Raw genomic sequence first — 13,495 nt, 5'->3', positions numbered from 1 at the left:
GTATAATAAGGAATGAATACTGTATGGATGATAATTGTTTAATTAATACATTGTACATGGTATAATAAGGAATGAATACTGTATGGATGATAATTGTTTAATTAATACATTGTACATGGTATAATAAGGAATGAATACTGTATGGATGATAATTGTTTAATTAATACATTGTACATGGGATAATAAGGAATGATAACTGTTAGATATAAAGCTCAGTGACTGTGAGTGACACATACAAGGAGGTATACATGGTGCAGGGTTCTACGACACAGCCAGACACCAGGTGAAGATACTACAAGTCCCGGCATGCCCTGCTCGCTGACGTCACCAGGCGGCGCCCAGACGGTGACAGTTATTCCGGAAACCAGCGGCGGCGGGACATTCAAATCCAATGTAAACAGAGACCGGGCGGTAATCAGCCAGCATGGCGGCCAGGCCCAGCCAGGGGCCCCCGGGAGCCCACTGTGAGTATGGCTGACAGCATGGCTGATAGGATGGGATAATGTCAGTATGGCTGATAGGATGGTATAATGTCAGCATGGCTGATAGGATGGTATAATGTCAGCATGGCTGATAGGATGCTATAATGTCAGCATGGCTGATAGGATGCTATAATGTCAGCATGGCTGATAGGATGGTATAATGTCAGCATGGCTGATAGGATGCTATAATGTCAGGGTGGCTGATAGGATGGGATAATGTCAGCATGGCTGATAGGATGGTATAATGTCAGCATGGCTGATAGGATGCTATAATGTCAGCATGGCTGATAGGATGGTATAATGTCAGCATGGCTGATAGGATGCTATAATGTCAGCATGGCTGATAGGATGGTATAATGTCAGGGTGGCTGATAGGATGCTATAATGTCAGGGTGGCTGATAGGATGCTATAATGTCAGGGTGGCTGATAGGATGCTATAATGTCAGGGTGGCTGATAGGATGCTATAATGTCAGGGTGGCTGATAGGATGCTATAATGTCAGGGTGGCTGATAGGATGCTATAATGTCAGAGTGGCTGATAGGATGCTAAAATGTCAGGGTGGCTGATAGGATGCTATAATGTCAGGGTGGCTGATAGGATGCTATAATGTCAGGGTGGCTGATAGGATGCTATAATGTCAGGGTGGCTGATAGGATGCTATAATGTCAGGGTGGCTGATAGGATGCTATAATGTCAGGGTGGCTGATAGGATGCTATAATGTCAGGGTGGCTGATAGGATGCTATAATGGCTGATAGGATGGTATAATGTCAGAATGGCTGATAGGACGGTATAATGGCTGATAGGATGGTATAATGGCAGGGAGCATGGCTGATGGGGTGGTATAATGTCAGGGAGCATGGCTGATGGGGTGGTATAATGTCAGGGAGCATGGCTGATGGGGTGGTATAATGTCAGGGAGCATGGCTGATGGGGTGGTATAATGTCAGGGAGCATGGCTGATGGGGTGGTATAATGTCAGGGAGCATGGCTGATGGGGTGGTATAATGTCAGGGAGCATGGCTGATGGGGTGGTATAATGTCAGGGAGCATGGCTGATGGGGTGGTATAATGTCAGGGAGGCTGGCTGATGGGGTGGTATAATGTCAGGGAGGCTGGCTGATGGGGTGGTATAATGTCAGGGAGGCTGGCTGATGGGGTGGTATAATGTCAGGGAGGCTGGCTCCCTCTCTCACCCCCCCCCCCCCGTCTCCCCCTCTTTCTCTGTGATGGCAGAGGGTCAGGGGGCGAGGGCTGTGTGTGTGATGATAGGGGCCTTCCCTAAGCAGTCAGGCTACAGCACTCCCTCGCCGCAAATCAAGCTGCCGCCTGCCTCCGGTGTGCCCAAGGGTGGCCAGCCGGCAAGCTCTTGGGCCCCCCAGGACACAAGGATAACAACACGGTGCCGCACAAGGCAAATGCCTTGTTAACCTCGTGGTGAATACACCACCGGGCACTCTCCCGGCAACCTATGGCCACATGCCTACAGAGAGGGCTCGGCGTGCCAACTCTGGCACGCTATAGGTTCGCCATTATTCCCTTAGACTGACCGATGAGCTGTATGCAATGCTCTAATTGGACATCTAATTCGCCATAGGCCTTAATGCAGTGTAAACAGGCTGAAATCCCTAAAAAGTAAGTGAAACAATAATAACAATGGAAATTTACATTGCCATAATACAGACAGGGGGCTGTGTAGGAGGGGGGCTGGCAGGAAGCTCTTACTTACCTCTCCTGCAGCTCCCTTCTCCGCGCCGGTCCGTTCAGCACCTCTGCCAACTCACACTGTAAGTCTCGCGAGAGCCGCACTATGACCCCGCGGCTCTCGCAAGACTTACATTGGGAGCTGACAGAGGTGCTGACCGGACCGGCGCGGAGGAGGAGGGAGCTTGCAGGAGAGATAAGTAAGAGCTCCCTGCCAGCCCCCCTCCTACACAGCCCCCTGTCTGTATTATGGCAATGTAAATTGCCATAAAACAGACAATTGACTCGAGTATAAGCCGAGTTGGGGTTTTTCAGCACAAAAAATGTGCTGAAAAAATCGGCTTATACTCGAGTATATATGGTGTATAACGTCCATAATCAATTTTCATTTTCGTAATTCTTTCCTCTAATAAAATTCACCAATTTTTATTAAGAACATTTCCTTAGATGATCCTGATTGATAATTAACATTTATAATTAAAGGTATCTGTTCATTTCCTTTTTATTTATCCTATAATAATTGTTCCCTATTTATTTATTCACTTCTTCTACAAGATTTTGTAAATTGTACCCTTGTCTAAAAATAGTTTCAAAAATTCTTATCATACTTCTCAATGTCCTAAAAACTGTCCTCTTGGAATATTTGATAACCACAGACGAAAAATGTCAGCTCTCCCTGTGTATAAAATCATTAACGTTAACTTTTTAAAATGAGTGCAAGTAGTAATTCTCTTTGTAGCTGAACGTAACACAACTTCCATGTAGACTTGGGTCCCTTGGACTACTTTCACAGCTGATGGGGGTACAGTCCCCTCCGACATCTCTGACATTTCAGTGGTTCAGCCCCGGTGACACGTTTATGGCCAATCTATCAAGCACTGGTGGGTACATGAGGAACTCGGTTCCATTCTACATGGAGATGAAATACACTCCTCTCTGTGGAACTGGATAGTTTCTATGAGAGGCGAGGTGAAGACCACTTAAAGGCCTCAGTTCAAAGCACAGACAATACGATGTTGTTACTTATTGTATAGAATTTGTTTCTTTACAGAATTCATGTTCTAACACACCAGTTTATTACTTTATGGAAAAAATGTGATTGATAATTTACATGGCACTCTTGATTTGTGCTCCTTTATTAAATCATCCAATGCTACTTTCTCTGTAAAAGTTAAATTCCCCCCCCCCCCCCCCCCCCCCCATGGATATCCTCTACCCAAGCCCTTTCAAAGACTTTTTAAAATCAGTGTGTTTTAAAATCATGATTTCCTTGTGATTCCTCATTACTATATTCATATTCTCTGTCTTTAAAATATGATGTTTTTTTCATTGGTTCCTCAAAAGGCTGTTTGTCTCAAAATGCTTCAAATGTATTTAATGGACAGCTTGGGGCACGTTTACAACATTTGTTTAAAACCTTTAATATGGAATGCATTTAATACTTTATCTGATAAATCCCTGCTCACACCAGGAAGTCAAGGTATTAATGGATACCCATGGCTCCCCTCTGTCAGCTGGGGTGGCAGTACTGATATTAGAGGAGGGTATCCTTAGGGCTGGATTTAGGATTGGTTGTAGGGTGTTACGGTAAGGATTTTGATGATTTAAGGTTAGTAATAGTGTAGGATTAAGGTAGGTATATGGTTAGTGTAAGCATAGGGTATGGTTGGTATAAGGTTAGCACCTACTGCCAAAAATAAATTTAGATCCTAGCCATAGGGCATACAAAGATGAGATTTACTTACTTGAATCTGTCCCATGTGGACGCCACCACCCTCTTCCTGGCGCTTCAGCTGCCGGGAGCAGACATCCCTACTTTGTCTAAGAAAATCTTTTGACTGGGATAGAATCTTTTTGCATATTCTACCTTTATAAAATACTTATTTTGCAGGGGGAGTGACCGTGCCGCTTTAACGGGTTCGGATAAGGTGTTTATTGTGTGAACATAGTTGGAGAACAATTATGGGTTTAAGGTCTTTTTCTAAAGATTTATTTATAAATCGATCTTTCACGTGTTAGATGTTGCCCTGATTTTAACACTTTATTTTCCTTTCGTGACCTGAATTTTTCTTTAAATTGCAGATGAGCGATTGACAGCGGATGAGATGGATGAACAACGGCGACAAAATATCGCTTATCAATACCTATGTCACCTGGAGGAAGCCAAACGGTGAGACCTGCATGCAAATTTGAACGTCTTTCTCGATTTCCCTATCATTGATGTTAATCTCTCATTAATATCGCTATCTCCTGATTTTCCTCTCAATCATGTCCAGTAAAAGGGCAGATAGATGCATTAAACCATAACGTTAGATTTTCTTTTCAAATTCTTCTTGAATATAAGCCGTTTCTCTGGTTCAGTGGTCCTGGCCCATTGTTTAATTTGATTATGTGTCAAGACGTCCCAGCAATTATTTCTTTCCATTTGACTCCAGTGGACAAACAAAAAAACATGAATATGGTTGTTTTCTATACAAATGTGTCCTATTTGGTTCCCAAGCAACATCTATTATTTCAGTAGCATCCTGACCACTAACTAGTGATATCACTGGCTTTTCACATGTTAGCTGGATGGAGTCCTGTCTGAATGAAGAGCTCCCACCGCCCACTGAAATGGAGGAGGGCCTACGCAATGGAGTCATCTTCGCCAAGTTAGGACACTTCTTTGCTCCAGAGATTGTTCCTCTTAAGAAAATCTATGATTGTGATCAGATGCGTTATAAAGTAAGAAATGTCCAATTATGTTTTACAATTTGGATTCAATTCTAATTTCTATGGGGTGCATTAGCAAGGCATTAATAAAATGGTCCTTCTGTTTCCAGGCAACTGGACTTCATTTTCGCCACACAGATAACATCAACCATTGGCGACGAGCCATGAGTCACATCGGACTTCCTACGGTATGCAAGAGATTTAACCCAAATAAGGGTGTGTTGGGGGTTGGAAATTACTGTCGCAATTTGATACTAATTACATTTTTTTTCCCCTTGTGGTTACAGCTGTTCCAGCCAGAAACAACCGATATATATGACAAAAAAAACATGCCCCGCGTAATATATTGCATTCATGCACTTAGGTGAGATCCTTAATAGAGGGTGATGGTACAATGTAGATGTTTTGTGAAAGAAAAAAGTCTTGCATTCAGCAACCTTTAATTCAAAGATGCATGCACTGTTTAGCAATCACATGACTCGTGCGCACTAATCTTCTCTTGAAGGACTACTATAGGCACCCAGACCAATTCAGCTCAATGAAGTGGTCTGGGTGCCAGATCCCTCTAGTTTTAACCCTGCAGATGAAAACATAGTTTCAGAGAAACTGCTATGTTTCACTGAGGGTTAATACAGCTTCTAGTGTCTGTCTCACTAACAGCCGCTAGAGGCGCTTCCGTGATTCTCACTGTGAAAATCACAGTGAGAAAACGCTGGACATCCATAGGAAAGCATTCAGTAATGCTCTCATATGGGCTGTTTGAATGCGCGCGTGGCTCTCGGATCTGACGTCGGCAGGAGGAGGAGAGTTCCCCAGGATAGAGGGAGACCGGCGCTGGAGAAAGATAGGATAAGTTTTAACCCCTTCAGCCCAGCGGGGGGGGGGGGGGGGGGGGGTACTAATGACCCTATAGTGCCAGGAAAAAGTTTGTTTTCCTGGCACTATAGTGCTTCTTTCAGTAGAGGGCAGCTCCGCAGCCCACTCGTTTTCACTGGATGAGAATCTACATGTAGCAATAATTTCTGCTCTGTGGGACAGTCTGTACAGTGAATTCAGCGGAAATAGCATTTTGTCCTTCTATTAAATAATAAAAATGAATGAACCCCTCATAAATTCACATTACAAAAAACAGACCATGGCTCCAAACCTTTGCAGCTGATCCAGGTTTTTTTTTTAGAAATGGATGGGTTCACCTCCACCTTGCACTTAAAATAAAAATAAATCCGGTTTGTATTGAGATGTTTTGCAGCAGTGATGGTGCCCTTAAATACTGTATGTTACGGTTAATGTCTTTCTGTTGTTCTTTCCAGTTTGTTTCTATTTAAACTTGGCCTGGCACCACAAATCCAAGACTTATATGGAATTGCAAAGTTCACAGGTAATGTCCGGTTAAGATAACTTTCTTTTCTATTCTGTTTGCTTATCAGATAATTCACATTTTGCCAGCTGAGTGAATAAGCTATCAAAACCAGCATTATCACTGGTTATCTTTATTTTTAAAATGAGCAATTCTAGATAAGAAACTCAAACATTAATTGAAAAGGTGACATGGAAAGTACAGAGCAAGAGTTCCTTTAGTATCGAGTGTTCTCTTTCCTCCGCCTTGGCTAAAGCACGGAGTCAGACCGGGCTTCACAGGTTCCAGAAATTGTTTATTTGATCTTAAAAAATAAAAATGTGATTATTGGCTTTCTGTTCATGCTGGTATTTGGGCGAGTTAATGAGGGTGCTTGAATCTGGTACCTAGAGCCTAGTAAAATAAGGTGGCTCAGTGGTAAGCAATCTGATTACATCCCATTTCCATGCTTGGCTTATTGAAAATTAAAACCAGTCCTGCTGTGTTCTGGAAGATAGTGAGCACTCTGTTGAATGTAATGTATAAGGGCCATGGAACTGATTTCTGCCTTAAAGGACGACTCCAAGCACCATAACCATTGCAGACTATTGTAGTGGTAATGGTGCCTTCCCAGAGTAACTGGGAAAACGGTTTGTTTAAGATCATGTTGACAACTTACCTGGGGTCACTCTGTTGCTCACCACTTCCTTCTATGCAGCTGGTGTATCTCTACCACTGAGCTGAGAATTCAGCTGAAAGTGACCAACAGATGCTCTCCGTTAAGGAGCTGACCCTGCACTGCATGGCTTAGCTCAGTAGAGGAAGCGGTGACACCCACCGCCAGACTCCAGGTTAGTTACTTCCTCTGGGAAGCAGACTTTAGTGGTTATGGTGCCTGGAGTGACTCTGCACACCTTACAAGATGGTACACGGAGAACTGTTGATGTGTTTCCTTTCCAGTATTAGAATTGTTCCTCTTTAGTATTTTGTGCACATCTCTATGTAGGTACGTAATGTATTAATGTAAATCCGAATGGTTTATCAGATGTTTATCCATCTGTCCTGTTGGGTTCAGAGTAGGCATGGGTTAGCTAAAGGGCGTTGATCTGTTTAATGAAGGTTGACGAGGAATATACACGAGAGTGTATGAGGGCTGTCAAGTTTATTGCGACTCATTGTGCTGACCATAAATCATTTTTCTAGGTGGAACAATCTTTGGTCAGCTGGGTGAGGCTCTGAACTCTGATAACAAGTGATTGATTGTGTTTTCAGATGAAGAAATTAACCATATGAAGTGTGAGCTGGATAAGTATGGCTTACAGATGCCGGCATTTAGCAAGATTGGTGGGATTCTGGCCGACGAGCTCTCTGTGGACGAAGCTGCAGTGCATGCCGCCGTCATTGCCATCAATGAAGCGGTGGAAAGAGGGGTGGTGCAGGACACCATGGCAGCTCTCCGAAACCCAAACGCAATGCTGGTCAACCTAAACCCGAAGCTGGCCGCAGTATATCAGGAGCTCCTTTATCAAGCCAAATCTACGAAAGAAGAGAATGCCCGCAATAAGGCAAGACAAACACATTAACAGACAATATTTTTTGCTTGACAATATATTTTGTCTGGTGTTAAATATTGTAGAAAGGAAAAAATATTACCTTGTAGAACGGTTTTACAATCCCCATATGATGCACTTCTCTGCACCTAGGATCTGCCATTTTGTCATGTGGTGCATTGTGTACTGAGGCATGTTACTGTCTTGCATCCGGATTCATATAATCTGAGTACATATTAGTGTAAAACACAGTGTAATTGTGTTCCAGGCTAGACTAACTCGAATGAGAGAGAGGTCCAATTTATTTTAACATTTTACAATAGTTTCTGTAAATTTTGATACAGTCTGCAACAGCCCGCTATTCTAATATTTAGGTAATGATAACATCTAATGATACAGCTCATTACACTTTAAAGATGGCCGTGCAGACGATAATGAGACTAATGTATGTCTGTTGCAGCTTCTCCAAAACCCTGCCGATGTCTCCGATATATATGACTGCTGCCTGACACAAGCTGAAATCCAGGGAAACCTCAACAAAGTCAATGGTAAGCCACTGTGCAATGTGAAAGCGGTTTAGTAAATTGCAGAGCAAGGCATTATGGGTGTGTATAATATGCTCTGAAGTACATTCATTGCAATGTAACATTTAGATTGCTTGATTGATGTCATGATCTACTTTGGTTCAATCCCACCATGCCTTTTATAAATATCTAGCACAATCTAGGCAGTAGCTACAGCCCAGGCAACTAAGTAACAGGAATTCATCTTAACCAAAAAAAAACGTATTGGTTTTGATTTTAAATTGAGTTTTCATTATTTTGGGGGCTGGCAGAGTATATATGTGAAAACCCCGTGAGAACTGCTGTATTGTCCTTTGGTCTGTTCTCAGTGCATGCGGCTCTGGAGTATGTTGACGAGGCCTTAGAGCGAAAGGATTGTCAGAATCTGCTCGCGGCTCTGCAGGATTCGGCCCTTGCTTTGCGCAGAGTCTCCCGAGAGAATGCTGAGTGGTACTTGGAGCAGCTCACCAACGACAGAGAACAGAAAGCTTTGGTAAGATCGCGGCTGCATCATTTTAAACTCTGCAGAACATGTGGGATTAGCGGTTTGTTTACTCTATCACATTCTTAAAATGAGATGCCCTAAAACTCCTGACTTACAGCCAGACGCACGGTCATATCGCCATTAGACTTTTTAGTACTAAATGCTTTTCCCAGATGTGTTTGGGGGTAGCTGATTGTTTGTAAATTTATCACGGTCAGAGATATAAATTGTAACTGTGGAATGACACTACCTAGGATGAACCCTGTGACAGATGTTAGTTATTTGTTACTTAGCAGAGTGCTCTGTACATCCTAAACATTACAAGATTCTTTCACTGTGATGGACTTCTCCTACTCCAATTATAAGACTATTCTAGATATCTGCTATTTTTTATATAACTAATAGCATTTACGATTCTTCACTGAAAGGCTGTTCCAGGTATCTACTATCCTTTCTGTATCACTGTTATTTTGTGCTGCTTCCACTGGAAGGCTAATCCAGGTATCTACTACCCTTTCTGTATCACTGTTATCCTCTGCTGCTTCCACTGGAAGGCTATTCCAGGTATCTACTACCCTTTCTGTATCACTGTTATCCTCTGCTGCTTCCACTGGAAGGCTAATCCAGGTATCTACTACCCTTTCTGTATCACTGTTATCCTCTGCTGCTTCCACTGGAAGGCTGAAGGCTATTCCAGGTATCTACTACCCTTTCTATAGCACTGTTACTGCTCCCACTGGAAGGCTATTCCAGGTATCTACTACCCTTTCTATATCACTTTTACTTATTCTGCTGGAAGCGCAGTTGTGTGTGCTTGCGTTTATTGAGCTCTATTCTGTATAAAACCTGTCCCTTTGGTGTTTTTCTCTGTTACAGGAGTTGGGTTACATGGATCTCCTGGAGAAGGAGGAAATTCAGTCCGGGCTGGATGCAGCCAATCAAAATGCAAGCCGTGAACTTGCCAGTGGGTATTTACTAACTGTGTGGAGTCCTGTATTAGAATTGGAATGGCTGACAGGGGTGAAGTTAAATTTTCCTTTAAACTGAAATAACTAGGATGGAATTTTAATTTTGCATAATTACCGGCTACTCTGGGCTTAAATTGAGCCCCTGTTATAAACGCATTATGCAGACTATGCTTTAAAATACAGTAAAATTAATTTAAACATTTTATATATTGTTTACTGTGCCTCGCGTTGTAGATCAGATTCTGCAGTTTTTGTAGTGATGTTTGCAGAGACCAAGAAATGCCCTCCCTGATACGTCCCAAATATTACAAGGAGTGGGCTTCAGTGTGCGATAAACCCCTGCTGTGTAGCTCATGCTTAATGGGACATTGTGGACGCCTATAGCACTTTTGCTTCAGGGGTCCACACCTGCAAGGCTGTCAAAACATTGTGAGTTGTAACTAAAACAGCTGGTGATCTATTTCCTGGTCACCTCTGGTTTAAAGGGAATATGTCTAGGCACTTACCAGACCGGCTGAAATCTTGTTGTTGTTATTATTATTATTATTATTGCCATTTATATAGCGCCAATAGATTCCACAGAGTCCGTCTGCATCTCTCCCGCATTCTTCACTAATTTGCACAGCTTGGAGGCGCGTCACCAATCCATGATGTCAACATGCTAGATTCATTGCCTGCATCACTCCGTTCCTATATTCCCTGGCCAGTGCTAGCAGCATTGACTATTGATTAACCATAGCAACCTTAGTGCATGCAATGGTGGCGAGCAGAATGACCCCAGAAAGTTACCGGTCAGTTATAAAGGATGCATTCTACTAATTGGGTTACTTCTGTAAATCCTCACAAAGAACGAGATCTTGCACTGATTCCACATCTTGGTGGGTTTGTATTTGTGTAACGTTTTCCTCTCGTTTACCTTTCTTTAGTGGATCGAGCTGTAGCTCGGATCAACGCTGCAATCCGCCAGGGGGACCCTGCTCAGACTGTCAGAGAGCTGTCCAATTCAGACGCTCAGCTCCCAGATGTCTATCCGTTCGCAGCCGAGCTTTACCAACAAGAGCTGCGAGTTCTGCAAGGACAGAAGCCAGAGGTGAGCTTGGCCATCTCTGGGCATTAAACATGGCCCATGGCCCTTTCTACTTTAGTTATTCCACTGCGTTTGGGTGGATGGCGTGATTGCATGCCAGGGAGGGGGCAGGGTCCAGGTGGCCCAAAGAATCGGATAATATTAAAGACTGACTGACAAAAACACTTTGGTGCAAGCTTCTTAGAACAAACAATTTAGAGCTAATAGTTGTCTGGCATGTAAGATGTCTGGTTGGAAGGGAAGCAGTGTGTAGTCCCTGCATGCATTTTGCTGTAAACGCTGCCTTTTACAGAAAAAATGCAGGGTTTCAATGCTCCATAGAGCCACTCCTCAGATCGCTAATAGAGGTGCTTCCTGAATGACATTCAGTGTCTCCATACTTTGCATTAAGATGCTGCACTTTCCCCATAGAGATGCATTGAGTTAATGCATCTCTATGAGTAGATGTTGATTGGTGCAGCACAGCATTTTTCCTATGGGATTTTATTGGATTGCAGGAGGATCCGCGTGGCGCTGGAATAAATGGGTTTTCTTATTAATGGGGGGCAGGGGGTGGGAGTGGAGGCTGGGGACCTAAATAGTGTTTTAAACACTATAGGGTCAGGAATCCACATTTGTCATTCTGACCATATAATGTTCCTTTAATACCTGGTATTGGGATAGAGTTCATGAACTGAATACACGGATATCATCATATTGTATCTATTTATATGGGGGAAAGCCTTGTCCCATTAATGGACGTCTCTGCCAGGGTGATGTATTGTAATAGTCCTCTCTGTGATAAAGTAGAGATACTTGTACGTTATGCAGCTGTCTAAAGTCTGGTGCTCAGGGCCATCTTATTTTTCTTCTCGCCTCCCCCCCCATCCCCCCCATGGGCCTGCCGGCGGCCTGCACACTAAGGATGCCCACCGGGTGGCTCATGGACTAAGGGCCACCCGATGGGCATTTGTAAGAAGTGGCCCTTTAACAGTGTGACAGGACCCCTTGCTTTTGGGCAGCGCTGGGAGGAAGTGACGGCCGCAAGACACTTCCTCCCACTAAGAAAATGAACCGCGCTGGCGAAATGGAGGAGGCAGGGGGTAGGTGGGCTCCCAACAGCCTCCGCCTCCAGCGTGTATATCTGTGTACATGTGTTTCAGTGTGTGGATGGGTATCCGTGTCTGTGTATATGTGCATATATCTCAATATTCAAATGCCAACACTACACACAAATAGACCCCTGCATTCGAACTTCAACACTACATGTAAACACACTCCTACATTGAAACGTCAACACTACAAACACGCTTCTATGCGTTACACCAAAACTAAATATCAATGCACCCCTAACAAACACGACACATAAATGCATGCATATTATATTCAAACACCAACAACACATAATAAACACACTATTACATACAAAAACGTGCTTACATTCAAACACTGCTCAGTGCTAGACGCAACCCTGCAAGAATTGGAAAATGGTAGAGCCCCAGCTGTCAAAGCATTGCTGGAGTGGCATGACTGATGGCGATCTACCTTTTTGCCACCCTGCGGTAGGAGGGCTCAAATGAACTTTTGCACCATGGCCCTTTCTACTTTAGTTATTCCACTGCGTTTGGGTGGATGGCGTGATTGCATGCCAGGAAGGGGGCAGGGTCCTGGTGGCCCAAGGAATTGGTGCTATATCTTTTTTTTTTTTTTTTTAAATTCCTTATTTTCTTGACAGGGGTCTCTTGTTCAAGAGGAGCTATTTGTGGCTGTGGAGATGTTATCCTCTGTAGCGCTCATCAATAGGGCCTTGGAAGCTGGCGATCTCAATGCTTTCTTGGAAAATCTGCTCGGCTCAGCTCTGGGGTTGTCTGACGTGGAAGAGGAGAACTTGCAGAGGTGTGTGAATGTTGACATAATGTAATGTGTCCATTAATTCCAATCCTTATTGCAGTTCTTAGATACCCTTTATTCTCCACATGAATACCTTAAAGAGATACTATGTTCACCAGAACAATTACAGCTTAACCCCTTAAGGACCAAACTTCTGGAATAAAAGGGAATCATGACATGTCACACATGTCATGTGTCCTTAAGGGGTTAATGTAGTTGTTCTGGTGTCCATAGTCGGTCCCTGCAGGCATTTTAATGTAAGCACTGCCTTTATTGAAAAATGCAATGTTTTCATAACTGCCTAGGGACACCTAGTGGCAGTCACTTAGAGGGGCTTACTGGGTACTGACGTTTAGCGTCTCCATGGAGATGCTGAACATTCATCTTAGAGATGTACTGCTGCTGAGGAAATGATCAGAACTGACTATCTCAGCCAATCTAATGCTTTCTCGTATGAAATCATTGGATTAGCAGAGATAATCAATTCTGATGATCTCAGCCTGGGAGGCGAAGTCAGCGCCGGCAGACCTGTGCGGTGCTGGTATAAAGGTAAGATTACTTATCCTGAGCGTCCCTTTTATTACCTTATTTAAGGAGGCAAAGGGGGGGGGGGGGGGAGACCGGTCACCTAAATATTGTTTTTAACTTTATATTGGGTCATTATATAGTTTGTATTACTGACCCTATGGTGTTCCTTTAAGGGACATTATTTCACATCAGTTCTAAACCATAATTTGTG

At 43.4% G+C, this 13,495-nt stretch overlaps 1 protein-coding gene across 1 annotated transcript in view; it reads left to right on the top strand.

The window, feature by feature from the left end:
- The first annotated feature begins 396 nt into the window (after positions 1-396).
- IQGAP3 (IQ motif containing GTPase activating protein 3) overlaps positions 397-13,495 on the top strand; it is a 39,086-nt gene continuing 25,987 nt past the window's right edge. The window contains exons 1-12 of the mRNA XM_063439475.1: positions 397-464; positions 4,270-4,357; positions 4,755-4,911; positions 5,010-5,087; positions 5,187-5,263; positions 6,210-6,277; positions 7,508-7,800; positions 8,246-8,333; positions 8,678-8,841; positions 9,709-9,796; positions 10,727-10,890; positions 12,602-12,762. Of these exons, the coding sequence (XP_063295545.1) occupies positions 425-464; positions 4,270-4,357; positions 4,755-4,911; positions 5,010-5,087; positions 5,187-5,263; positions 6,210-6,277; positions 7,508-7,800; positions 8,246-8,333; positions 8,678-8,841; positions 9,709-9,796; positions 10,727-10,890; positions 12,602-12,762 (1,466 nt within the window). The 5' untranslated portion in view covers positions 397-424. The remainder of the gene's footprint in view (positions 465-4,269; positions 4,358-4,754; positions 4,912-5,009; positions 5,088-5,186; positions 5,264-6,209; positions 6,278-7,507; positions 7,801-8,245; positions 8,334-8,677; positions 8,842-9,708; positions 9,797-10,726; positions 10,891-12,601; positions 12,763-13,495) is intronic.

Source organism: Pelobates fuscus, chromosome 13, assembly GCF_036172605.1.
Source record: "Pelobates fuscus isolate aPelFus1 chromosome 13, aPelFus1.pri, whole genome shotgun sequence".
Classification (NCBI taxonomy): Eukaryota; Metazoa; Chordata; class Amphibia; order Anura; family Pelobatidae; genus Pelobates; species Pelobates fuscus.
The sequence above is the reverse complement of the archived record's forward strand: the minus strand, read 5'-3'. Positions and strand labels throughout refer to the sequence as shown.